The sequence below is a fragment of the Podarcis cretensis genome, assembly GCF_951804945.1.
Source record: "Podarcis cretensis genome assembly, chromosome: 3".
NCBI lineage: Eukaryota > Metazoa > Chordata > Lepidosauria > Squamata > Lacertidae > Podarcis > Podarcis cretensis.
In genome coordinates, this window is record NC_137172.1 from 68,420,697 (window position 1) to 68,447,490 (window position 26,794).

A 26,794-nucleotide genomic window follows, 5' to 3' on the forward strand; every position below is an offset into this window, starting at 1 on the left:
TCCACCTTGAAGCATCCAGTGGAAATGATAAAAACAGAGAATAAACCCCAAAGATGCTGAACAACAATGCCCTTTTAAAATTAATGCCTCCAATAGCATACAGCCCCAAACAAATTACCTCTGAGGGAATGTGGCTTTTGGCAAGAAAAAAAAATGTTTCCACACTCTGGTATAGAAGATCCAAATGCCCCTTCAATTAGGAATTCACTGAATGGCTTTGAGCAGGTTCCATGACTTAGAATATGGGGTGGTTCTCCCCCAAAGTTGGCACAAATTCCTTGTTTCCTCCCAATCCAGTTTTTGTATGTGAAGAACCTTGACAGTTTTCTGTCAATAAAGGATGCTTTCTACCCGATGAATTTGTGCTGCAAAAGTTGTTGCGTGCCTGAAAACTTTGAGCTTTTCTGTGACAAAGCATTTGCGACACAGTGGCATTAAGGATAGTATTGTGGACTCGAACCAGGGTGAACTAGCTTCAGATTCTGATAAAATATTTTGAGTCACTCTCACACACAGTGTTGATGAGAATAAAGTGGACCCAATTTGTGCTGCCTTTTGGAGTAAATATACCACATGCAAATAAAAACAAGAACTGAGAGTATCTGGATGAGTGACAATAAGTTCTTGATCTGTGAAATGAAAACACCAGTGATAAAGAATTGTTCCCATAACTGTTGTTATAGCATAGTGGCATAACCTAATGAAAGGATATTACACAAGTACCAGAAAAATGATTACTTATGAGTGCTCAGAAGGGTTAAATTGATGATCTCTACAGGACAATATTTATTATGTCTGTCAATCATTTCCTCTTGTCTTTTTATGCCCTTCAGCCTTGAAAAAAATCATTATTAAAATTTTACCTACAGCTTACTTAACTGATTTGTTCTCTCATCACATATAAACTACTTTCCTGGATTAAAAAAAAAATCAATTCAGCACTACCAGGAATATTGTTAAAAGATGCTTACATTCCACTATAATACACACACTGGCACATCTCCTCTTCTGAAAACATATGGCATTATGTGCATAAAGATCACTCTGGAGATTTACTGTAATTATGTCATGATGTGCTTATTGTTATGGATTCGACAGCCCTTCCTCCATTTCTACCTTCTTTGTTTGAGGACAGCTGCTCACTTCAAGCTGCCTGCCGCTGCCTCTTTTTAGCAGCAGAGGCAGAATGAAGGAATGCCTGCCTGAGAAGGCACAGTGAGTGACATGAGAAAAGGCAGACTCCAGTGCTACAGTGCAGACCAGATGAAAATCTAGTAACTAGCTGATGATAATTCACTGAAGCCTGCAGAACATTTAAAAAAATATATTTTTAAGACAAGTCCCAAGAGCCTATAACAAAAACGACGAAGGTTCTCATAGATGTTAGTCAAACTAACCCCTTCTGTAGAAATGAGACATCACCCTCATGCAAAGCCATCAGCAATCCCATGAATTTACTGCCATCCTGCCATAACATTCAGGACTGTGCATTGCATTGATCAGCAACACACTGTGAGTTCATTCTCACCATCACCCATTGCGGTCATGGGTGTACCGCAACTCATGGTACTGTTTTATCGTTACATGGTTTCATGTGATGATTGCTCCTAGGTGTCAAAGCAAATCGCACCATGGATCACCCCCCCTTATCAGCAGCATATTCTGGTGACTGTAAGGTACAGCTCTCTGTTATTAATTAAATAATTAATATTTATATCATGCCTTCCCCCCCAAGGGCCTCAAGATGGCCTGGGAGGTAGATTAGGCTGAAAGAGTGACTTGCCTAAGGTCACCGGTGACTTCGTTGCAGTATGGATAGTTGATCTTGGTCTCTCTGTTCTTTGTCTAGCACTCTAATCACTACATTCAGAAATGGCTAGCCTATTACAGCAGAGGGGCAAGACTAGCTTCCTGGCAGCAATGGAACTGCCACTTCCTGGGAGAGGGTTGAGGAAGCAGGAAGGGTGATGTGGTGCAGTGCAAGATTGTTTCTGCTGTTGTGCCAATAGTGTCCCAACTTCTTCACCTAGTAAGCCGCAGAAATTCTTATATTATAAAATGCCCTGTGATCTTTGGATGAAGGGGGGGGGTATAGAGATTTAGTAATAACCCTGATGCTGGGAAGCTAGTGTTGCAGTTCCATCCCCCCAGGCTAGCCACTTCTGACTGCACCACTAAGTTATTATTTTTCTTACTTATCAGGGAGAGAGAAATCAAAATCATGCCCAAAGGGCACGACATACTCTATGCCCCATAAAGTTCGCATCCCAAGTAGTGCAACTGGAAGGAAGATCATGCAAGGGGACTTTCTCACCCACTCCTGCCTTTAGCTATATGTATCCTCTGAAAAAGCTCTCTGGACATTGGGAGGACTCTCTTGAGAAAAGGGGATACTGCTGGAAAAGAGGCAAGTTCTGCCTGTGCAAGGTATTTCTGTACCATTTGGGGCAATTTCCTTTCCCTCAGCAGCTTTCCTACCTAATCCTTCAGTATTGACCCCCCCCTGAGATCCCCCCCCAGGGGAACTAGATTGGGAAAGACAGAATAAAAAAGCATAAGCTTCCTTGCCCCTGTGCTACTTTTACTATCACACTAGCCCTGTGAAGCAGGTAGAGCTGAGAGACAGTGAAATGGCCCAAAGTTATCTAGTGAACTTCATGGCTAAGTTGGGATTTGAACCCTGGTTCAACACCCTATCTTTTATGTACACATATCTACAAAGTAGTGGCCCAAATTATTTGGTAAGAAGCCAAAAGGGAAAGTAAAGACTGTGCATCTTTTGTGGTTAATACTTCCACAAGGTATTTCATTATGTTAGAGGTTCCAACTTTGCAATTCTTATTCCCACTTATACTGCAGTCCTGAAACCACATAGTCAGGAGCTGATTATTTACTCTCACCATTACCAAAACTACTTATTGTGGAATGCCTTTGGGACTGCTCCATAGTAAGTGGTTTTCTAATTGCATCTTAAACTTCCATAATTTTTAATCCATTAGCTGCTATCCACAGAATCTGCACTTGGGCTTAATAAAGGCATCTCTCAGAGAAAATAATATGAGAACCATAATTATTTTTGCTCTCTACCATTCACTCTACCCCAAACCTGCCTCTATATAATACATGCAGCGTTTTCATTCATAAACACGCACAGCAAGGGAGAGCTTTGCACATTACACCGGAAGTATGCAAAATTGATATCCTAGTGATTTGTGCACCTACATTTGGAGACATTCATAGTAATGAGTGGATGGGGAACTAGCACATCTCAATAAGTATGATTTCACTATTCATATATTTTCCAAGAAGCACAAAAAGCAGGTGCACTTGCACAATTATTATTATTATTATTATTATTATTATTATTATTATACTTTCCTTGAACTGTGTAAAGATGCCAGGTTCCTTCTCTGGTTGCTGGAGGTAATGGTAAGTACATGGGAAGCACAACTAAGTGAAGTGAAGCCCTCACTGAGTTTCTATAGGTGGGTGCAAGGCACCATTCTGTACTTTCCCAAGGGCCCTTGCAATATAAATGCCCTCCTTCCTAATACAGCCAATCCATCATCATGAAAGTCATTTGGCAAGTGCATTATAGTAATGATGAACTGCAAGATAAAATGATAACAGTCCAGGATTAGTCTCCCTGAGCCCAAGGCATGGAATTCATTGCGAAGCTGACAAAAGTGTTGAATTATTCCATATAGTTTCCATCAAACCCAATTTAAAATAAAAATTCTTTGTAAAAGATCAAGGGCAGGTTTTGTATATGAAATTCCCTTTAAAAAGGAAGGGCTTGTGGTGACTAGGTAAATCAGACCTGATAAACAATACATTAATGCGGCTAGGTAAAAAAGAAGCTTCTTTTTCAGTACTTCCATCCCTAATGAGGTGTTCCTTAATATTACTGTGAAGCAGACTCTCAGGAATATACCATGCTCTGAGGCAATGTCACAGCAGCCTAAAGCTGGTCACTTCTTTGCTAATAAGACATGACGGTGTTATTACATTATCATTGGGGGGTGGCTCAAATCCTTCTTCCCTTCTACTAATTTCACTCGTTCGTGACTTAAGGACTAGTGTTTCTATGGCATCTATCTGTATCAGTTAGAATCAATAGTTCTGCTTTTTTAAAAATAATAATAATAAAAGAATTGTATTGACCTAGCTAAGAGCTCCATCTTAATCAAATAAGGTTCTTTTTCTCCACCATGCCCAGTGAGCCCAAACTTGATTACAAAAGATCTTGCTTCATTTAACATGACAAATTATTGCCAGTCTGTTGATTCACAGAAAGCCTTGGTGGGTTCTCTTCAATACATTGTAAGAAAATTCTTCAAGATGAACGTTCACTTGTAAGCTGCAGATATGTAATATGTACATGTTCCTTATAAAAGTTGGCATGAAAGCCACTCATTTCAGCAGGATGTGAGCCAAGGATATATAGATAGCACCTGCTATTTGAAAACCTCTTGCAGTGTTTGATTGACAGAAGTATAATGAAAATTTCTTCTAGCGAAAGAGAAATCTACAATTGTCACACCCACCCTGCCCCCACTCCCACCATCTGGATGCTAGAGGTCTTTGGCTGTTCTGAGAAGTGTTAACAGAAAGTAACCATACTGACATTCATCATAAACTTTATTTTAAGTGGTTCAGGCACTGGAGCTGAAGTTCTGACAAATCTGACTCTTTTCTCATTTGCATACAGCAAAATATTCAGAACAAAAGACACAATGCAATGAAATGGGAGCAATACCTAGTCAAACACGGTTGCAAAAACCAAACCAAACCTAGGCACTTTTCATAACTAAGAGCATGCCCTTCGTGGCTGGGACACTAAAGAGGGAAGGAAGCAAGTTTGTCTTCCAGCCAGCCATATGTGGCTGTCTTCACTTCTACTTTAGTGCCTAATTCCAACCAGAGATTGGAGGAAAGGTCCCAAAGTTAGGGACTAATAAATCTGAGCCTTGGAACTTCTTGTTTAGACCTGAGAAAAAAGAATAGGATATCTCTCATTTTACTGGCAAGCTGCATTTGACTTCAGGTCACATTTCTTCTTCTTTCCCCATTGGCTCTACAAAACTGAATTGGCTCCTTAGTTTGTGGGGGAAATTGTGCCCTTGCTTAAAACTGTAGCCATTGCTTTTTGTTCTGATCTGAACCAGTGCTCAGAAGTGCCAGCAGTGCTCAAAGTCCTAGAATCAAAGAGCTGGAAGGGACCTAGATCTAAATAGGATCCCACCACTACAAGGAAACACTGACCACTCCACCATTTAGCCTATAACGAATGGATCCATATGACAATGCCCATAACATCTGCCACAATCAGTAAACAGCTGTTTGTTAAAGTACATTCAGTGTCACATTGCTTGCCCTGTTTTATTTGGCTGATCTGTCTTGCTGATCTTAGAGTTGCATAACCTGCATTTTAAAAACTACTTGATTTGAAACTAGGATTCTTAGAAACCACTAGGTCTTCTAGAAATTTCTCTGTATGTGTGAACATAAGATAATGATTCTGAACTGAAAATCTGTGTCCTTCTGAAGATATTACTTGGCTCCACTGCAGTCTGCCTTTGGGCCTGGTCATGGTGCTGGTTAATGCCTCACAGGGCTACAATTCCCAGCACCTTTAACACGCCACGCTTCCCAGAATTCTTGGGGTGAAGTCATGTGCTTCGAATGTGCCATAAGTGCACCTTAAATGCATAGTGTGGGTACGTTTGAGTGACTTTTCAGGAGGAGAAGTACAAAATGTGGTGAAAAAGTGTATCTTCAGCACATAAACTATGCAGCCCACACTGCTGCAGCGCTTGCATTCAACCAGCACCATCCCAATGGCTGACCTCTTTGCAGCTCCAACCAGCTGCTGCTTTTTGTTTGAAAACCGTCCTTCTAGTTATGGTAATGTCATCACAATAAGAGTTTGCTTGGTGGTAATATTCAAGGGCAAACAAAGGTAGTTCAGAATAAGGGCAAAAATGGCCCTGAGGTTGCAGATGCTTGATCCTTTTACAGTAACAATCTGAATTTTTTCAGGACTTTGGAGAAACATATTAGGCCCCCTTTGCACACCGAAACTACAAGGTCCTAAATACTCATCTCAGCCCTAAAATTAATTATGTTGTCCTGAAACGCAAGCACTTACTGTAAAGCTCTAGAATCGCTAACTTGATTACGGGATTTGTTTTTTAAACAGAAAGGAAAGTTAGTAATGGTACCATGATAACTCTTGCAGTGTATTACGTTAGTTTCAGTGCAAGCAAAGAGAAATTGTGGTCAATACATAGCATGTTATATAGGAAGGCACTCAGCAGGATCAATATGGAAATGGCCAGCCTTTATATAAATTATTGTAGCTGGTTGTATTTAAGTTGTTAGTGATGATGTATTTACAGTATATGAAGGAAGGACTTTTGCTCATTTTTTTCTGTTATAGTACTGTTGAATTATGCTTAGTAGCATATGTAGCACATTTATTTACATTTGCATTTAGAGAAGAGGCAGCACCTGAAGGGCAGCTGATAAATAATTTTTCTTTGGTTCAGTTAGTGCAACTTAGGACTGCTGTTCGCAAATAGAATCATGGAACTGGAAGGGACCACAAGGGTCTAACCTCTTGCATTGCAGGAATCTTTTCCCCAATGTGGGGCTCGAACTCATGACCTTGAGATTAAAAGTCTCATGCTCTACTGACTGAATTATCTTTTGCTTATTTTATCCCCTGTAGGGAGTGTGTGTACACACTGGATGCCTAGTATGACAGAGACCTGTAGCACGAAAAGGGAGTCAGTGGAGTTCAGTACACAAGTTACACATAAGATCCATCTGTCACAGCTACGGGTGGATCAGGAATTTGGTTTGGTTTGCATTTTCATGTGAACCTACCTTGTTCACGCTCCCTGAAACAATATACAAACAGAAATGCAGCCATCCTTCAAAATTCAAATTCTCTGAATTTTGTGATGCAGTTCTCAAACCAAACAATGTGTACAAAAATACACATATTAGGACAAGGTTTCCAACACAGTGCCCATGGGTGCCAGTGTGCCCAGGAGAACCTACTATGGCACCTGTGAAAGGTCTCAATAAATATCCTCTCCAAAATTCACACGAGTGCACGAGAGAATGTTCGCTCTTCCTGCTCAGTTCCTATTTGCAGTGGCCCAGTGTTTCCTACATTAAACACACACCTTTATAAATGCCCACATTTCATTGGATGGCAGGACTGGACACCAAGAACTGAACAGAGGTGCAAAGTGCTTTTCAACTGTGAGCAACAGTGGCGGCGGCTGATATAAGTGCCCTTCCCCCCCACTGGTGGCGGGATGGAGTTGATGAGGGGCATATCTGCTCCATTTTGTGGTCCTGTTTCCTTTTCTGCCCTTTTAGATCTGGCAGCCACTTTGTGTTATGCCATGTCTCCAAGGCAGCCATGTGGCAAACTAAAATCAAGGCGGGAACAATGAGAGAAACTGGAATTGACAGATCCATCCATCCCTACACACAGCCACTTTATCCCTTTAGTCTGGTAGAACTGAATGGTAAACTGGAAATAATTTCCCATAAAAATGATTTTTGTTTTCCTACAAAAGGATAACATTGAACCATATACAAAATATAGAAACACACACACACACACACACACACACACACACACACACACACATTGCCCTGTGATCCTCAGATGAAGGGCAGTAATAGTAATAATAATAATAATAATAATAATAATAATTATTATTATTATTATTATTATTTCTGTGTAAAAACAGTTTGTAGGTGTGATTTTCTTCCTACTAGAGTCAATGATAAATCTCTGATTTATAACTACAATAGATTGTGCTTTGCAAATATTATGTGGCTTATCTTATTTTAACATAAAATAAATCACTTGGAGTGAAGGATACAAAATTATATATGTTTGTGACCTATGCCCATCTGCCATATATTTGTATAATCCACCCAGCCAAAACACTACTGTTGCAATGTAGGAGAGTGGTAACCTAACAGTGGATGAAAATTCCTGCTGTTTGGTCCAGAAATTTTTGATAAGAATGTGAAAAAATAGCATAAATCACACAAAAGGCAAATAAACACAGACAAAGTGAGTAAATGTTTTAATCCTCTACTTGCTCATCCTATGACTGCTGCATGCCATCGTAAGGATATAGATAGTAGTGTTAGGGAGGGAATTCAGTCTGGTTTGCATTTGCAGACAAACCTACCTAATTTGCAGTTTAAGAAACAGTATGCAAACCAAAACACAGGCATTCTTTGAAATGCACACTTCAAAAAGAAAGATGTCTGCAAACTTGACATGAAGGCTGGCAACATCAAGTGCTTACATATGACCGCAGTGCCTGGAGACAGACAGGTCATCAACCCATAACAGTGACCAGAGGAGGAATGACCACTGGGGGGGGGGGCACAGAGAGAAGAAATGCACCACAACCGGATGCCTTCATCTGCTCCAGCTGCAACAAAACATGTCTCTCCTGCACCAAGTCTCTACAGTCACAGCAAGTGCTGTAACTTTCCAACAGCTTGACTTCACTCCCCAAAGGCACACTCCTTCATTGTCTCCCAAGACAGGTAGATGCCAACAAGAAAATGTCATACAATGATGGTTTTTAAAATAATTTTTTGCTTTGTCTACTTTTTATAAGGCTATTGTTCAGGACTTGAAATGTGTAGTGAAGATATCTCAACTAAGATTATTTTATTTTGATGGAATTATATTTGTTAACTCAAGGGATTTGAAAATGAAATGGTGACTTTGAAACAAGCAGGCAAAATCAATAGCCATTAAGTGAATGAGGACATTTTAATGTATAGAGCAACATGAGTTAATATACTTTTATCACCAAACCAGCTCATACCTCAGACATTTGTTTTGGTCAAACAGAGGAGCCAAAGAAAGAAAGAAGAATCCATCATTTTGAACCAAGTGAAGTGTACCATGAAACCGAGAATTATTTGTGGTCATTCTAAATCAAAGAAAGTAACTAGGGGAAATTTGGTATATTAGAACTGAAGGACACATATGTGGATTACTTCATTTAGGTATCTCATATCTGCAGAAACAGAGATGATAGAAACACTAGTAAAGGTAAAGGGACCCCTGACCATTAGGTCCTGGACTCTGGGGTTGCGGCGCTCATCTCGCTTTATTGGCCGAGGGAGCTGGCGTACAGCTTCCGGGTCATGTGGCCAGCATGACTAAGCCGCTTCTGGCGAACCAGAGCAGCACATGGAAAAGCCGTTTACCTTCCCGCTGGAGTAGTACCTATTTATCTACTTGCACTTTGACGTGCTTTCAAACTGCTAGGTTGGCAGGAGCAGGGACCGAGCAACAGGAGCTCACCCTGTCGTGGGGATTCGAACCGCGACCTTCTGATTGGCAAGTCCTAGGCTCTGTGGTTTAACCCACAGCGCCACATGCGTCCCATGATAGAAACACTAGATGCAAATAAAAAAGACTGCAGGAAATCTTTCCAACACACTGATTCTACTTGGTCCACATATGAATAGCAAGGCAGAGACAAGCTCCTCATTGGATTCCAGTGTAACCCCTCCCTCAGTTGCTATTTGCCATCATTGTTGGGCACACAACTGCTATGCCATCCATGCTACATTATATACACATTTACTAGGCACCAAATTCATGAACTCAAGTAAAACTGAATAAACCAACATAGGATTGCACAGATAGACCACAAAGCTTGGCAGGAGAGAGCTTCTCACATACTTGGCAGGTGTCAATTAACTGTCTAGTGGGTTGCATTCATTTTGGTCATAATTTTGTAGTAATACACAAATGTTGTGTGGAATGTGTACAAGGCACCCTCATGCTTGCATTCCAGACCTATAGTTTACAGTTATTCTGAAGTACACTGCTTAACTTTTCACCCTCTATTAATATTAGAATGTAGTGCCTGGAGACAGGAAGTAAGGTTGTGAATCCATAGCAGTGACCAGAGGACAAATGACCACTGGGAGGAGTGCAGAGAGAAGAAACGCCTTGGTGCATCCACAGCAGCACAACCAGATGCCTTCATCTGCCCCAGCTGCAACAAAACATGTCTTTCCCATATCAGTCTCTACAGTAACAGCAGATGCTGTAACTTTCCAACAATTTTACTTCACCCCTAAAGGCACACTCCTCCATTGTCTCCTGAGACAGACGGATGCCAGCTAACCAGTAATCCTTTAAGAATGAGATTCATACTGAAAACAGATGCTTAAAGCTTAATGATTGCTTAAACCATGCCTATCTAGCTATATAGTTACATTGTACTCTGTTGGGATATACTACACAAAAGGGTGCTGAAAGAGGAGATAATTGGATACTTACTGCAAGAAAGATCTGTAGGGAACTGTGAGCCACTTCTATATATTGGTATTCAAGAACACAACCTGAGACAGTGATGTAGCGATGGTCCTCCGGTGCCCAGTCTGGGGCTGGGGTCACAGATGTCACTGTGCAGCCCGGCCCATTCTCCATCCACCAAGAACGGTGCATTGAGATATTGAAGGTCAGTATAAGATCTGTTTCCTGTCAAGAGGATAAAAGAAGTAGTAGTAGTATTATGGATCAAGGTCCAATTTTCTGTTATCATTAGAAAGAACAGGCATCTACATAGATCCATTAAGAAAAAGCATGAGAGTTGAATGAAGTACAGTTGGTACCTCAGGTTAAGTACTTAATTTGTTCCGGAGGTCCGTTCTTAACCTGAAACTGTTCTTAACCTGAAATAACACTTTAGCTAATGGGGCCTCCTGCTGCTACCACACCGCCGGAGCACAATTTCTGTTCTGATCCTGAGGCAAAATTCTTAACCTGAGGTATTTCTGGGTTAGCGGAGGCTGTAACCTGAAGCGTATGTAACCTGAAGCATATGTAACCCGAGGTACCACTGTACGGGGTTCAAAGTCTCATTCACTCATGACCCGCAAATAAAAATTGAATCTGAATTTGGAATTTGAATCGTTTCCATTCCATTTATGTTCCAAAGAGGATGTCACATTTATAAATGTGTCCACTGGCAGGTGTGCCTCTGAATGTCAGTTTCTGAGAATTACAAGAGGGGAGAGTGCTGTTGTGCTCATGTCCTGCTTGTAGGCATCTCATAGGCATCTCTTTGGCCACTGTGAGAACATGAAGCTGGACTAGGTGCGTTTTTGGCTTGATCCAACAGGGTTCTTCTTATGTCCTTAAAATGTATGTATAATACATGTGACATTGTAATCACACCAAGCTCTTGTCTTTTTCCCTTCTGCTTCCAAAGAGATGTTTATACACAGCTCTGTTTTATTATTTTCCTAACCCTTCACAAGGCAACACTTATTGCTGAAAGCTATTTCCTAAGGCACCGTGGCCGTCTCATGTATTTTCAGTGAAAAGAAAGTCTGCCACCAGCTGGCACATTCAGTAGAAAGGAATATCCAGAGAAAGAGAACAGCACATGTGCTCAGTCATGCAGAGGAAAGGCAAAGCCTCACGTCACAAATGCCCTCTCTGAACCCAATCAATCCCACATATCATGCAGACAATCCCACTATTTTTATCATTAATATTTTGCAAATCAAGTTAAGATTTTTTTTTTTTGGGGGGGGGGGAGCACTGATCAAGGGAACTTCAATACAGCAGAAGGCAGCATCTCTGCTGCTGCTCTTCACAGCCCCAAGAGATCACTGCTGTCTCCTCAGATTCCACTGATCACTGAAACCAGCTTTCACTCCCCGCAACACTCAACAAGCAATTGATGCTGTCAATTCTAACAGTGCAGATCGCTTCTAGGTAGTACAAGTATGCTGAGGGCACAGCTTAGGCTCAACTTATTAGTAACTAAATAAAACAACTGGTACTAAAGCACAAAAACCAGTGGATTAATTTATTATTGTTCGCATCTGTTATTTTGGAGCATCAAAATTCAAGGTGAAACACCACTATTACAACTGTGCTGTGTATACGTACCACTGTTGTACACACTATTAATATAGGTGTTGCTTAAAACACGGCTGTGCATACCACAGGCTGAATGAATTTTGAGTGGACTCTAAAAATGTCTGCAATAATAGCAAGGGACCTCTCCCACCCTGCCTTGAGTAGTTGCCGTATGTTTTCTGTTTAACATCTGTGTTTCAAAGACTGCCAGGGAAACAGCTGCCTTGAAGCTGTAGAACTTAACAGGAAGTGTTGATACACATTTGGCATGTCAATATTGTATTCTTACTTGCATTCATGTTGAGGATGAATTTATAATCCCAGTTCAACAAACAGTTGCTTCCTCTTCAGGACACAGAGCTACATCTGTGCAAGTTTTATTTATTGCCTATGAATATAGTCAATCTTTTGTAAATCCTGATGATATTTGAAAGCCCTGCTAATGAAAATGAGTGTATTAAAGTAGATTTAGCATTCTGTCCAAGTGAGAAACAGGAGTGGGGGTGATATACAAAAATGTGTCTTGCTTGGCATTATTAAGGTGGCAAAAGATGATTCTAAATGGGTTAGGTATGGGTTTATTTCAATGGAAAGGCACAAGCTGGAGTCTTAGAAACATGGTTTGCTTAGACAACTTCACAAGTGGCCTGCCTGTGAGAATGTAACATATTTTTTTTTTAAGAAAGAATTTATCTAGGCATGCCTCCTCTCATGAATTCTAGCCTAGAAACTATAATTTTAAACACCTGTGATCTGATTCCCCACCCACCCTCTGGAAGTAGACATGGTCAAATCTGTCAGTTTTGGTTTCTCTCGGTTTCCAGTCTCTGGTTCTGTTTTCCACATTTCCTCATCAGTTTGTGATTTTTAAAAAAGTCTACAGGAAAACAAACCAGCATTTTAGTGCAAACTTATCTTAATAGCCACATTTTGTCTGCATTTTTTGCCTACTACACAAGTTTTGCTAATCAGTTTCCCCACGTATAATGCATTATTGTATGCTATTTTCACGAACAGATGCATGTACACTTTACCCAAGTATATGATTCTTAAAAATAAGTTACTTGGCTGGAGAAATGCTTTGCAACAGCTGGAAAAGTGTGCCTTTCAATGGATGGCTCTGTTTTGGTTCATGTGTTGTTTTGGAAGGTTTAAATTAGGTAGGCTAGCCTTTCAGTGCAACCTGAACTGACTTTCTTCCCCAGCCCAGTTGAAAAGCAATCCATATAGAAATAGTGCCCTTGATTTTCCGTAAGAGATACTGGTAGAGCAGCATAGGGTGTTTGCCAATCATTCTATAGAAAAATCATCCTGCAGAGATGACTGCTGGTTACACACACACACACACACACACCCCTCAGGCTCAAACAAAGTCACAACCAAGAAGAATCACATATTAGATGAGACAAGTTCATGTCAGATGAACAGTTGATGTTGGAACAGTTGAAACTAGATAGTAACTCTTCAGAAATCTTTGATAGTGTCAACAGGCAAGTGGGTAAGTTGATCCAGTAAACACTGTATTTCCCTCACACTATTAAGTCCCTCACCAAAACAATTCGTTCCTGCCCTTAGTGATTCCAACTTGTATCAAACACAAAAATGCAAGTCTAGTAGAGCTGAACTGAATTGTTTGCTGAGTTTCAAGATGGAATTTGCTTAGTCAATGATGGGAAGCAGTTTTGAACAGCTAAGCAAATATTAAGAAAATGGAACTGTTTCTCCGATTTTTGTAAGAGTCATTCACAAAAGCACTGGAAAAAAGCCACAAAAGCTTATTTTTAAAGCTCCAAGTACTGTGCTGCTTCTAATTCAGGAAAGCTTGTGGATCTTTGGAGTAAGGGAACTGTACAATTCCTGAGTATGTCTGGCCAAACCTGATGAAGTTCCCTGACCTAAATGAAAACACCCTTTATATTGATTGCGATATTGTTGTTAGGGCTGGGGGCAGTGGCTATTCAGCATATATGCTGGGGAGAGAAGGCGGTACAGGGAGTATAAAAAAGGATTTTGCTTAAATTCCTTAGAACTATGCTTCCTTAGACTTGGTCTGACAGCCTAAGAGATTGTACAACTTCCCTGTGAGCTAGTTCAAGGACAGCACAGTTCTTAAAAACGGTATTGAGGAGTTTTTGTACATTTCCTTCTAGTGTCCACAAATTAAATAAAAACTAGATTTAATTTCTGGGAACTGCTGAAAACACCCTGGAAAACAGATGTGCTTCTCAACAATAAAAGCAAACGTGAAACTAAGAAAACTACATCAACTCAGCTCTAATTTTCTGCCATGATATGTCATCTCATTTCGCTCTACATGCCACAATAAATTTAACAACGTGAATTCTGCTCTTTCATTCAAGACTAGATTAACCATTGGGCAACTGAATACTAGCTGAGCCCGACTAGGGCATGAATCGACATGTTGCTATGAGGAACATCTCTTAGTGGAGAGAATATCTCTTGATATGTTGCATTGAACTCCCTTAAAATCTCTAGCAGCATGGAACATGGCAGCTGGTCCCTTACCATATGAAAGGAGAACAGCTTTCATACTCTACTTAAAATGAAAATGTAAAATGCCAGTTAACTGCCTAGCATATGGAATTGCACCACCACATTTCCTACATTAAAACATAGGGGCAGGGGGCATTTTTCAACATGAGGGCTGCATTTCTTTCTAGGTAACCTTCTGAGGCCAGTATCCCAATGGCGGACAGGACCAGAAGCAACAAGTCACCTTTTGCCATGAACTTGCAGGACAATGGAGAGGAGGAAGAGGAACCTGGTGAGGGGTTTAGCTGGGACTGGAACACTGGGCAAGCAGGGGATGGGGAAGGAAGTGCTCATGGGGTGACAGAGGATGACAAGGCAATGGGGGTCAGTGCACAGGATCCAGAGCCGCAGGACCTAGAGCCAGAGAGGCCCCTGTCTCCACAAACACAGTGGGCTCTGAGGCATAGGGAGCAGCTCTAGGAGGCTGAGGCAAGGCAAGGGACCACAGCCCAGGTCCTAGCTAGCCAGGTGGGGTTCGCTAGCCCTGGGAGGAATTGTGTGATTTCTCAGCTGGAGCAGACTTGGAACAGGTGAGGGTCAAACCCAGATGTCTGCTCAACTGCCCATGTTGATGGACTTTGACTTGGATATTCATGGATTTCTACAGAAACTGTCCTTTGGGATTGATTCTGGGTTGTATCTTGACTGTTGGACTTTAGACCTGGCTTCTTGGATTGACCCTGGACTGTGTCTTTGAACTTTGCTTGTGTGGATTGAAGCTCAGACTTTGGACTTGGCATACTGACTAGCTGCCTGGTAGGCCAGGGGTTAAGGACACCTTTGTGCAGTAGGCTTGTTTGTATTTATTAGTATTAGTATTAGTATTATTAAATCAGTTCCTATGAAACATTTGAAGTGATTTCAAAATACTATAAAGCAGCAAGCGAAAAGTATTTTCTAGCCCAGAAATAACACTCAAGGAGTGTTCAAAGCAGGGCCAGTGCGGGGTGTGGCCTGGTCCAGGGATCCAGAGTGATGGCTTTGGCCCCTGGGCCATGCTATAATAATAATAATAATAATTTTTTATTTATACCCCACCCTCCCCAGCCAAGGCCGGGCTCAGAGCGGCTTACAAGCAATAATAAAAACAAGATGAATGATTACAACTTAAAAACAAAAATAAAATACAACATTAAAATAATGGAACATTAAAATATTAAAATGTAGCCTCATCGCAGGAGGAGAAGGAAAAGAAAAAAAAGAGAGAGGGAGGGAGGGAATCAAATTGGCTCCAAGCCAAAGGCCAGGCGGAACAACTCTGTCTTAGAGGCCCTGCGGAAAGAAATCAGATCCTGCTAGAAGGAGTGGCAGAACACAGCTCTTGCCACTGCACATATCTTTAGAAATAGACACAAGAAAGTGGTTGCTGTGTGATAGCTAGGAAAAAGGTGATGTGCCCTAGAATACAGTTCAATATAAGGTTCACCCACAGCCTGTTTACTTCAACTCAGGTACGAATCTCTGATTTGGTGCACTTTCAAAGGCCTTAGTTTTGTTATAAGCAATGTGGTTAGCCAACAGAAGAGCGAAGAAGGATAAAATACAAATAAATAAATCTACAGTTAGTTGTTAAGTGAATTTAAAATAAAAAAGTGTGTGCAGTGGTTGCTTGGCTCCCTGCACTTGACATTTGCTTCAGTTAATATGTGAAATATCTTAACAACAGCCAAGATGGCAAATTGCTTTGTGGCAAGGCTCCATTTCATCAATATTTTATAAAGAGTTAATAAATAATTGAAAGAGGTTACAACTGTATTAAAGATAAAAATGTGCACTATAGAATACTCAAGCATGTGAGTTCTCCAACTCTGACTTAAAGTGCATTCTGGGTGGGCAAGAAGCAAGTGTACAAAAAAGAAGAGTCCCAGGAAACCTCCATAAAAATAGGTTAGTGGGTTTACTGGCCACTGAAACATCCACTATGGCAAGAGGCCAGGGAGAAAACCAGTGCAGGAGTATAGCCCATGGTGAGAACAGTGGGACTTCAGCACATTATTTTCATCCTATTTCAAGGTTGAAACTACATTAATCTAAAGGAGAGGGATTGTATGCTTCACAGTGAGTCACAGCATATACCTTTCTAGGAAAATCTTACCAGCTTCAGAATGGCAGTTAGGTGAAACAAAGTCATTATATGCCGGCCATGATTGAGAGCGAACTTTGCAAGCATACTATTCAAATTTTGTATTTACTGATGTATAAATGGAAAGATTCTAGGCACTGCCTGCCCAGCAGTCAAGTCTCTAAGACCTTTATTTTTAGCTAATGCGATAAAGCTGATCTGCAAATACTCTCTCATGGCACTCACTTCAATTATTAACACACAGTTTATTAGTTATGTTACTATAAATGCCTTAGAGCTGAGGTTTTTCCACTGAGAGAAGAGGGACTTGACTCCTGACTTCTGGTTTCAAAACTGCACATACCTTGACATTCTTTGTGCCAAGACCTGTTGGCAAGTATTTGATCTCTCCTTCCATACAGGAGTGTCATTTCTATTGAAACTGAACCAGCACCCCAACATACTGCAGAGTAGCAAGGATTTACTTCATGGGACTGGAAGGGATTTGTTGATCTGGTTCCTGCTTTCAGTTACTGTGGGGCTGAAGGCAAATTGTGGCTGGGACCCAGGTGACATTAGGGCCTTGACTCCAATGGCCCACAAAAGAGAAGAAACCAGTTTCCCTAAGGGAAAACAGGGAGTGGTGGGAATAAAACCCCATCTTCATGGCAGTTTAATAGGAGAACCTTAGAGTTAGCCAGGTTGTGAGGCAATTGAGATTTTTTCAGGGCGTCAGGGAACTTCTTTCTCCTTGTTGGTGCTTGTTAAGAGGGGCAGGGGCTTCACACTGCTGCCCTCAATGTACTTTAGGATGGGCTGCAGGTTATTAAGAGTGTAGCAGGAGGTGTTTCGATCCAGACAGCCTTCCTCAGCTCCAGCCTCCTGCTTGAAATACAGAGGCTGTTGCTACTTTGGTCCCAAAGGAGGTCAGGTTTTCCCTTTCTTTAGGTCTTCAGAAAAGCAATGACGAACCTAGACAGCATCCTAAAAAGCAGAGACATCACCTTGCCAACAAAGATCCATATAGTTAAAGCTATGGTATTCCCAGTAGTGATGTATGGAAGTGAGAGCTGGACCATAAAGAAGGCTGATCGCCGAAGAATTGATGCTTTTGAATTATGGTGCTGGAGGAGACTCTTGAGAGTCCCATGGACTGCAAGAAGATCAAACGTATCCATGCTTAAGGAAATCAGCCCTGAGTGCTCGCTAGAAGGGGAAGGCCAGATCGTGAAGCTGAGGCTCCAATACTTTGGCCACCTCATGAGAAGAGAAGACTCCCTGGGAAAGACCCTGATGTTGGGAAAGATGGAGGGCACAAGGAGAAGGGGACGAGAGAGGATGAAGAAGAAGAAGAAGAGTTTGGATTTGATATCCCGCCTTTCACTCCCCTTCAGAAGTCTCAAAGCGGCTAACATTCTCCTTTCCCTTCCTCCCCCACAACAAACACTCTGTGAGGTGAGTGGGGCTGAGAGACTTCAAAGAAGTGTGACTGGCCCAAGGTCACCCAGCAGCTGCATGTGGAGGAGCGGAGATGCGAACCCAGTTCCCCAGATTACGTGTCTACCGCTCTTAACCACTACACCACACTGGTGTAGGTGGTTGGATGGTGTTCTTGAAGTTACCAGCATGAGTCTGACCAAACTGTGGGAGGCAGTGGAAGACAGGAAAGCCTGGCGTGCTCTGGTCCATGGGGTCACGAAGAGTCGGACATGACTAAACGACTAAACAACAACAACAACAACAGGTCTTCAGAGTTGAACTATGAAACCTGTAAGAGCAGAGCCTTGGTTTATTTGAGGTGGGTGCTCCACTTGATGCTCCCATCCCCTCTGAACCATCTGAATGCCTATAGCCAGTTCTGTCTCCACTGTAACCACACTAAGCCAGAATAGCATGGCACTGTGAGTTGTTGTGGGGTCTCCTATCTGGATAGGTGGAGTTTTAGGTATTAGCATTCCTAAATACTGTACATGTTGCAGAAGTAGTAATCAATTAAGTGGATTTTTTTTAAAGAAGATGCTCTCTGTCTCTACCCATGACTTGCTAATTATAAACAGAAACTTTGCAAGCCCATCCACCCGCTCTTCCAAAAAACCCTGGATCTGTGATTCTTCCTATCCTCTGGGCATTATCCAAACAGTCTGGAGAAATATTGCAATTACTGTAGAAAATAAAAGGTCAATGGAGGCTTAAAAATGCAGCACCAAAAAGCTAACATTGTGAACATGTCACAATCATCCTCTGTGCTGCTGCTGAAGAATGGCAAAAGCCACCTAAATATTTATGGCCATTTAAGAAAATAATAATAATCTTGAGCTTCCACCTGGATGTGATAAATTCAAGGGCAGAGACAAAGAATGTAACTATTTAAATTTTTAATGTGTCATTAAAATTAAAAGGACACATTCAAATGTGCCATGTTTCCTAGCATAGGTATGAATGCTGTTTATTTTCATTTGTGCGATTGGAGAAAATGTAGATTCTAAACATTCAGAAAAGCAGATGTTTGGATAAACACTTTTGTTACAGGGTTCGGTATTGTTGAACCCACATAACTGGCCTTGATCCATAAATCTTCATTTGTGCATAGCTTGCTGGCAGCTTTGGCCGTGAAAAAAATAGAAGGGGGAAGACGTGGCCTGGAATGAACATGTGAACTGGCTTCAGTCTTTTATGGTCCCCATTTTTTCTTCTTTATTAGGATCAATGCGATTTGCCAATGTGTTTTAAATTCACAAACCAAGAATGCATACAGACAATCTCTTAAAAGTTAAGGCATAAGCGCCCAGGATCTTTTTAAGAACATGAGAAATATATTGGTGAATAGATCAAGGCCCACCTAATATTTTAGTATTCTTTGCAGTATACCAGCAGGCCATAGGGGCTCCACCAGGGGACCGCAATTTATGTGCTATTCACCTCTTCTCCTACAGAAATGAAATCTAATCATCACTGTATGATATAAACTCTAGCTCTGTTGAAGGTCCATTAATTTAAACAATTCTGAACACATGACTCTGAGACTGAGGTCTTTCAAGGTTACATGATATGCTCTGTCTCCATGGTCAGAGGCAGTATGCTTCTGAATGCCAGTTACTGGAAACCAGAGGAAATGAGAGTGCCCTTGTGCTCAGAAGAATTCCAACAGGCATCTGGTTGGCCACTGTTGGAACAGGATGCTGGACTAGATGAGCTATCGGCTGGTCTAACAGGCTGTATGTTATTATGATTTATTACTGCCACAGATGGCCAATTTTCAAATGTGCAGCCCCATGAACTTCAATGGAGGATGTTGATGCAAAGGAGTAGTCAATGTGCAAAAGTACTCCACTGTAGACTCAGGGCTCTGCATTAGAGAAAAGATAGTCCTGGTCAGCACTGTAATCCCAGCAAGAACTTGACAGGACTTTCCAGCACAACTACAATTCTGAGGCTCTGCTGGCAAGCACTCAGAAATCTCTTGATATGTCCTGATGTTTAAAGTCTCACCGAAAACAGTAGATCTTTGATTGTCGTGGTTTTGACCTTCCCACAGTCCGTCACTACTCTGCAAATTTCTTGGTGTGATTCACACATGCATGTTCATCACTCAAGGCGTTCTACAGCCATTAGAGACTGGAATCTACTGGGAATTTGCTATATTCTTTGAAGACTCTATCACCACAGACAGATTTTTCATATTACCTCCTGTAGCCATAAGCCAAGGCCTTTTCAGTGGATCAAGTTCACACATTCTGATTCCATTGGGTCAAGAGTACAGTTATCAAATATAGATAAATCAAGCAACATAGCACAAACATGAATGATGCAGAACCATGGATTCATTGCTTAGTTCTGCTAGTTGTTATAAAACAGAGACATGCCCCCCAAATCTGGCAGTACTGGGAAATACAGAAGGCTGCCAAGTACATCCAGTCATCCTGTGATGTGAGAAGAAATTTGCTCTCTGACTTGTCCAGTTGCAGATACAGCCCTTTCAGCCACTCCTGTAGGAAGTGAAAATGTAGCTCAACTAGAATGAAGCCATAAACCTGGACTGTTTCAGCTCTTTATGTGTTCTTGCTTGGAAACTCTCTTAGATGAATACTTAGAAATCCACTCAAACTTGCAGCTATGTAAGCATAGGGTAACGTTGGGAGAATATGTCAATTTTGCTTATTTCAGTTTCTCATTTTCCATTAAATTCATTTCTACATACGTTTATTTTTTATTTTTTTACAAAACATGTTCTTATGAAAATTTATCAGCATTTTAGTGCAAATTACTTTTAATATACACATTTTTGTGTAATTTTGTCCAATACACACATTTTTCTTTGCAAATCTGTTTCCCCTAATATTTTTGTATATTTTCACTATGTGGATTTTTACAGACACTTTACTCTAATATATACATTTTTGTACATATTACTTGGCTGGAGAACTGCATTGCAAAAGTTCATATTTTGAATAATTGCTGTATTTCCTTTCATGCATTGTTTCGAAAAGTGCCAGTTAAGCAAGATCACTTTTAAATGCAAACTGAATTGAATTTCTCCCCCATCCCTAGGAAAGGGAGAAAGTCAATGAACTTTGCTTCCGTCCTTTCTGTCCATAAAACGGAACATCCAGAAGCAAGTGTGCAAAGGCATCTTGATAGGTCACACAGCTTGCGGAACAAGTTTTGGAAGTCCTCTCACCTTCCTTGCTATGGCAGCCCAGCAGCCTCCTTCTACACAGCTTCTCCCCACTAAATGGCACACCCCATGGCGCAGAAGGCCTTCCATTATCTTTACAATGAAGCTTCTAAAGCAGCGTTTTCTGCATCCCAGTTTTTTAATCAACTGAGTCCATGAAAGAAAAAGCTGTTCAGCCACCAGCCCTCACTCCCCGAAGTCCTTCCAGATAGATACCTTTCAGCACTAAAAGCAATGAACTTTAATTAAGAATGACTTCCTGGAGAGGCAGCTAGAAACCAAACTCCCTATTTCTGAAGGCTGAATCAGTGATTGAAAACTTTATTTCGGTATCTGGCAGACGGCAGATTTACCATTCTAACTGTGGTGTCTGTGTCAGTTTCTTAAATTAAGTTTTCCGTAGCTGATTTGGCCTTGGGAAATGCAGAAATGTGGTTGAACTGTCTCCTGGGGCTTCTTATACTAAATTTTTTGTTTGTGTTTAGTGCTAATGCAGAATTAGAGGGACTACTGTGTCAGAGAGCTAGAAGATCGATGCTTTTATTACTCTGAATTGGAAAGCTGGTCTTATTCAATAGGGCTCTGGCTGGGGAAAATGATATTGAGAGCTTCCTTCCTCCCTTTCTTCAGAGAATTCAGAATCTTGTAAAACATTAGGAAATGTGAACTCAAAGTAGCAGAATTAATAGTATACTGCTGGTAGTTTAACAGAATGTGATGAAATATAGATTTCATGAAAAGAATATACGTTTATCCAATAAAGGAAATGCAACATTCCAACAAACAATGCTCAAGCACCATAACTATTAAATTACTGAGAATAAGTGATAGAATGTTAATTTCCTTGCACTGAATTGTATATGATATTGCTAATGAATTGGCTCCTGCAGTGACATGAACCTTGTTTGGATCCAGTCCAATCCAGGCTAATTTCAAACCTGGTTTCAGGAAGGAACTAGCTTTGGTTGCCCTGGTGAATGCCTTATACCAGGGAATGGATGGAGCAAGGGTAAATGACACTGGAATACTATTGGCTCTCCCAGACCTCTCAGCAACTTGTCATACCAGACTGGACTGCTATAACATGCTCTGCACAGGCTCCTTTAGAGATGATTTAGAATCTTTAACTGGTGCAAAATGTGGCTGCTCAGCCTAGCTGCTTGAAACATGTGACACCTGTCTTGCACCAGTTGCGCTGGTTGCGAGTGTGTTTTGGGATCCACATTATAGTGCTGGTATTGACTTTTAAAACACTAGATGATTTGGGACTGGGTTACCAAAGGACTGTCTTCACTCATATCAGCACACCCGCTTTAGAAGCCCGATTTGTGTGTTCACCAATGACAGCACTTAGGTTGGTGGGTCTTCTTAGCAGCAGCGGAAGCTGGTGACATTTTGACTTGGCAGGGCTGCAATTTTTAACCTTGCTGTTTTCATCACAATGTATGGGCAATATCTGTACCTTCATCTCCCTTCAAATCACCTGATCTTTGCTAGGAAGCTGTCTGGCAATCCTTCTTGTTTGTTGTTTGTTATTCCTACGGAGCCAAAGTTCCCTTACATAGTTAGGCACCTTTCTTAGGTAGTGTTTCATAGCACACAGTGGTTTTTTAATTGTTTTTTGGCAATGGATATGCAAGTATAACTAATACATGAATTCAAAAATGTACGTCCTGTGGCGCGGCTTAATTTTTAAATATAAGGTATGGAGTCAATTTTATCTGAAATTCATACTTGGGTCCTCTTATATGAAAGCTCTTCCTCTATCCAAGGAATAATTGCCTTTTTTTTAGTGAGAAAACAGTGGCACACTTTCCTAAGTACGTGCTGTATAAGACCTATTGTCAAGAGGAAGGAGGCAAGGCTAATAATAATAATAATAATAATAATAATAATAATATATGTTTATTTATACCCCATCCATCTGACTGGGTTTTCCCAGCCACTCTGGGAGGCTTACAGCATATATAAAAGACTGGAAAACATCAGACATTAAAATTTTCCCAATACAGGGCTGAATATGTGCAACTAGAAGTGTGAAGCTAGTTTATTGCCTTCAAGTGGATTCCACTCTCCAAGAGAGAATGAGGCCAGCCAAAATGTTACCTCAGAAAGGCACCTGGAGAGGTCACAACTACAAGGATCTCTGTCACACTTTGACAAAGACAGTTAAGGGGATGAGGAGTCATTTCTGAGGGGTCCTCAGGGTGAGATAATGGGAAGATTAAGATACACAGCTGGGATCCCTTTTTGGACCTTAGAATAACCTGGAGGGGGATTTGTGCTTAGTAGGCAGCTCCAGGGAACCTCTGAATGGGATTTGAAGTCTAGACCCAATAAAACGCACAAGCAGATACTGATGACCTTACAGGGGTCTGCTTTTCCAAAGGCATGAGAAATAAAATCCTTAGAATCCTTTTTGCTGTAATTGTCATTGTAAGTCACTTTGAATTACTGTTTGTAAAATAAAGCGACTAATATCATCATCAATCCCTTTACATAGGAAAAATAAGATAAAGTTCACCAAAGATTATTCTTAATGGACTATCATGTACATCAGGTGATCATTTACATATAAAATGTATGCAAGCTGTCTAACCCTAATGGATATATATTCTATGCACAATTCTTGCACCTATTGTGCAAATGCATAACTGGCTGATGACACAACTGTAGATTATGTTACCTGATACACCCACCATCCATGTTTCTTATGGAGCCACTTATGGGTGACTACACAAACTGTTCATATATATTCTTTGATACAATACCATCAAGTTCATCTCTACTATGTTTAAACTTGCCTATGAACCTTTGATCTCACTGCCAGACTGCTTCTAGAAGATTTTATTCTTCAAGATTTTAAACTGAAGCTTTCCAGCTTTGAGAGTTTACACTTTTATTCAGTACTTAAAGCTTTCCAAGCTTCTGAGCCAGTTATTTCATTAGATATGAATAAATTTGAATTGTCCGTACACAATGCTAAAAGGCTTAGTGTGCTCTGACCTGGCCTAACTAACCTTGCCATCCAAACCATTAAGCTTTTATTTGGAAAAGGCTGATAATGCCCCATCAGTATTCTGCTCAGAACATAATGGAATAGTTGGGGTTTTTTTGAGACTCAGTTTTATAAAACATGTGAAATTAATCAGAGATAATGGATCTCATGGAGAAGAGAGAGAAAGATCTATTCCCCTTTGTTACTGAATATTATTCAAAAACAGGAGGTGGCCAATAAGGCACCAAATGGGTTTTCTCTCTATTTACCCTTTAATGTTTCTCACTGTTTGCTCTTCTTACTCATAATAAGTCAGCCCAAAAGGTGGATGCAGTATGAGGAACTGTGACTCCTTTATACCATTAATCATTCCTTTTTGTGATTCATATAGCATTATCACTTCTGATGTCACCATGCTGATTTCATCTCAAATGCGCTTTGTTCTAATGATTTTTTTAGAGACTGCCTTCAACAGATATACAATTCAACAGTATCTCTGGCATTCTCAGCATTTTGTCTTGTCCTTGCAGAGTTATGTTCTTTCAAAAAATAGAGAGCATATTTAGTTATATTTGATCATTTATCTTTTACAAAAAATGTAAATCTTAGGATCTAGCAGATGTGTGCACAAAAGTGAAAGGCAAATTATAGGGAAAGGAATTATTAACAAACACAGCATATGTAGTGGAACAGTGCCTATTACTTTTCTGCAAGGAGAGTGCAAGTGTAACTCCAGATATCGTTGGCCTAGTTTGCACAGTCTAGAAATGAAAAGAGGCCTATTGTGGGCCCAGACATGGTAGAGGCAGTGGTGGAGTGAGGGGGACATACGATTGCACAACAAAACAGACAGGACAACAGTATCGGAATAAAATAAGACCAAATCTTTATTTATTACAGATGTTTGATGGCCTGGCCCATTGGCTGTGTATCCAATGGGTGTTTATCCAACCATTGGCTGGTTGATGGTTAAACAGGGTTGACCCTGCAAAATACATCACATCCCAGTGACTGGCCAAGATTACTGCAAGTGGAGGTGATAGGGCCCATCAACACCCGAGCAGGGAATCTGGACATGAAGCACCTCTTCAGGCTCCCATAAGGGGATACCCCAAGACAGAAGAGCAGGGACTAAGGATTCAACCCAAAGCCCCAGCATGGCTGGCTTTATATGGCCGGAGAGTGGACCAGAGGGAAGAGGTTCTCCTCAGGTCCACTCCCAAGCCACACCTCCTTGCAGGTCCATGAGGCAGAAGTGCCTACTCCTGCTACGCCAAAGCCAAGCGGGGGCTGAACCAGAACAACAGGAGGAACAGGCATTGCCAACAAGGTCATCATTTCTCTATAGCTCTCTGAATAAGTGGGTTTCTTCAAATGTTGTAGTAAGCCGAGGCAAATAAACCTATCTGTATTCTAATAAATATCTATATTTTAATAATCGGTATTCTAATAAGGTTTCTTTTATATTATTTTAATCCTATTAGAGTTTAATTACTTTAAAACAATTGTCTTTTATCTGTTCTTAGCTTTTTGTATTTTATCTGTGTTGTTTTAATTTGTGTTGGCCGCCGTGAGTCCTGGTCTGGGAAAAAGGCAAGGTATAAAAAAATAATAATTATACTACTAAACCAATGTTTGCCATGAATGCTGTTAAGTTGCTGCTGCTTTGCTGTTTGTTGCCTGGCTCCAGTAAGCCAAGAACAAAACTTTCCTTGCAGTTATGGGTTTTTTGGAGGGCGGGGGGTGGAGAAGCAAAGCCAGAGTTCACATGCAGTGCTAAGCTGTGCCTCATGGTTTATTTCTCCCAGGCCAGGCAGGAAAGAGCAATTGACCAGCATGCATTAGCACACTGCTCCTTGGTAGTAAGCCATGATTCATGGCTTATTATGATGCACACATGATTCCATTATAGGATGTAGCCACTGTCTTTAGGCCTTTCTGCACTTCTCTCTTATAATGGTATGGCTGCTTTTAAGAGTGAATTTGGCACTAATTCTTTGCACTGTTGGTCACATATCACTGTTAATAGAGAGTGAGTGTGGTTTTTCCCTTCCACATTAATGGAACACTGTGATTGAATTGGGAAGAGTTCCATTCCTGTAGTCACATCCCTTACATAACCTTGTGTTCCTCCAGCCAGTAAATGTCAGAATTATGAGCATGTGCACAGGAATGTATATATACAGTGGTACAGTGAGAGCCAGTGTGGTGTAGTGGTTAAGAGCGGTAGACTCATAATCTGGGGAACCGGGTTCGCGTCTCCGCTCCTCCACATGCAGCTGCTGGGTGATCTTGGGCCAGTCACACTTCTTTGAAGTCTCTCAGCCCCACTCACCTCACAGAGTATTTGTTGTGGGGGAGGAAGGGAAAGGAGAATGTTAGCTGCTTTGAGACTCCTTCGGGTAGTGATAAAGTGGGATATCAAATCCAAACTCTTCTTCTTCTACCTCGGGTTAAGACCTTAATTCATTCCGGAGGTCCGTTCGTAATCTGAAACTGTTCTTAACCTGAAGCACCACTTTAGCTAATGGCGCCTCCTGCTGCTGCCGCGCCGCC

At 41.0% G+C, this 26,794-nt stretch overlaps 1 protein-coding gene across 5 annotated transcripts in view; it reads right to left on the bottom strand.

Moving 5' to 3' along the window:
* NKAIN2 (sodium/potassium transporting ATPase interacting 2) overlaps window positions 1-26,794 on the bottom strand; it is a gene marked incomplete at its 3' end in the record, with an annotated part of 446,279 nt that overhangs the window by 77,691 nt on the left and 341,794 nt on the right. For all 5 annotated transcript variants that reach the window (XM_079970822.1, XM_079970818.1, XM_079970820.1 and 2 more), the window contains one exon: window positions 10,358-10,558. In XM_079970822.1, the coding sequence (XP_079826948.1) occupies window positions 10,358-10,558 (201 nt within the window). The remainder of the gene's footprint in view (window positions 1-10,357; window positions 10,559-26,794) is intronic.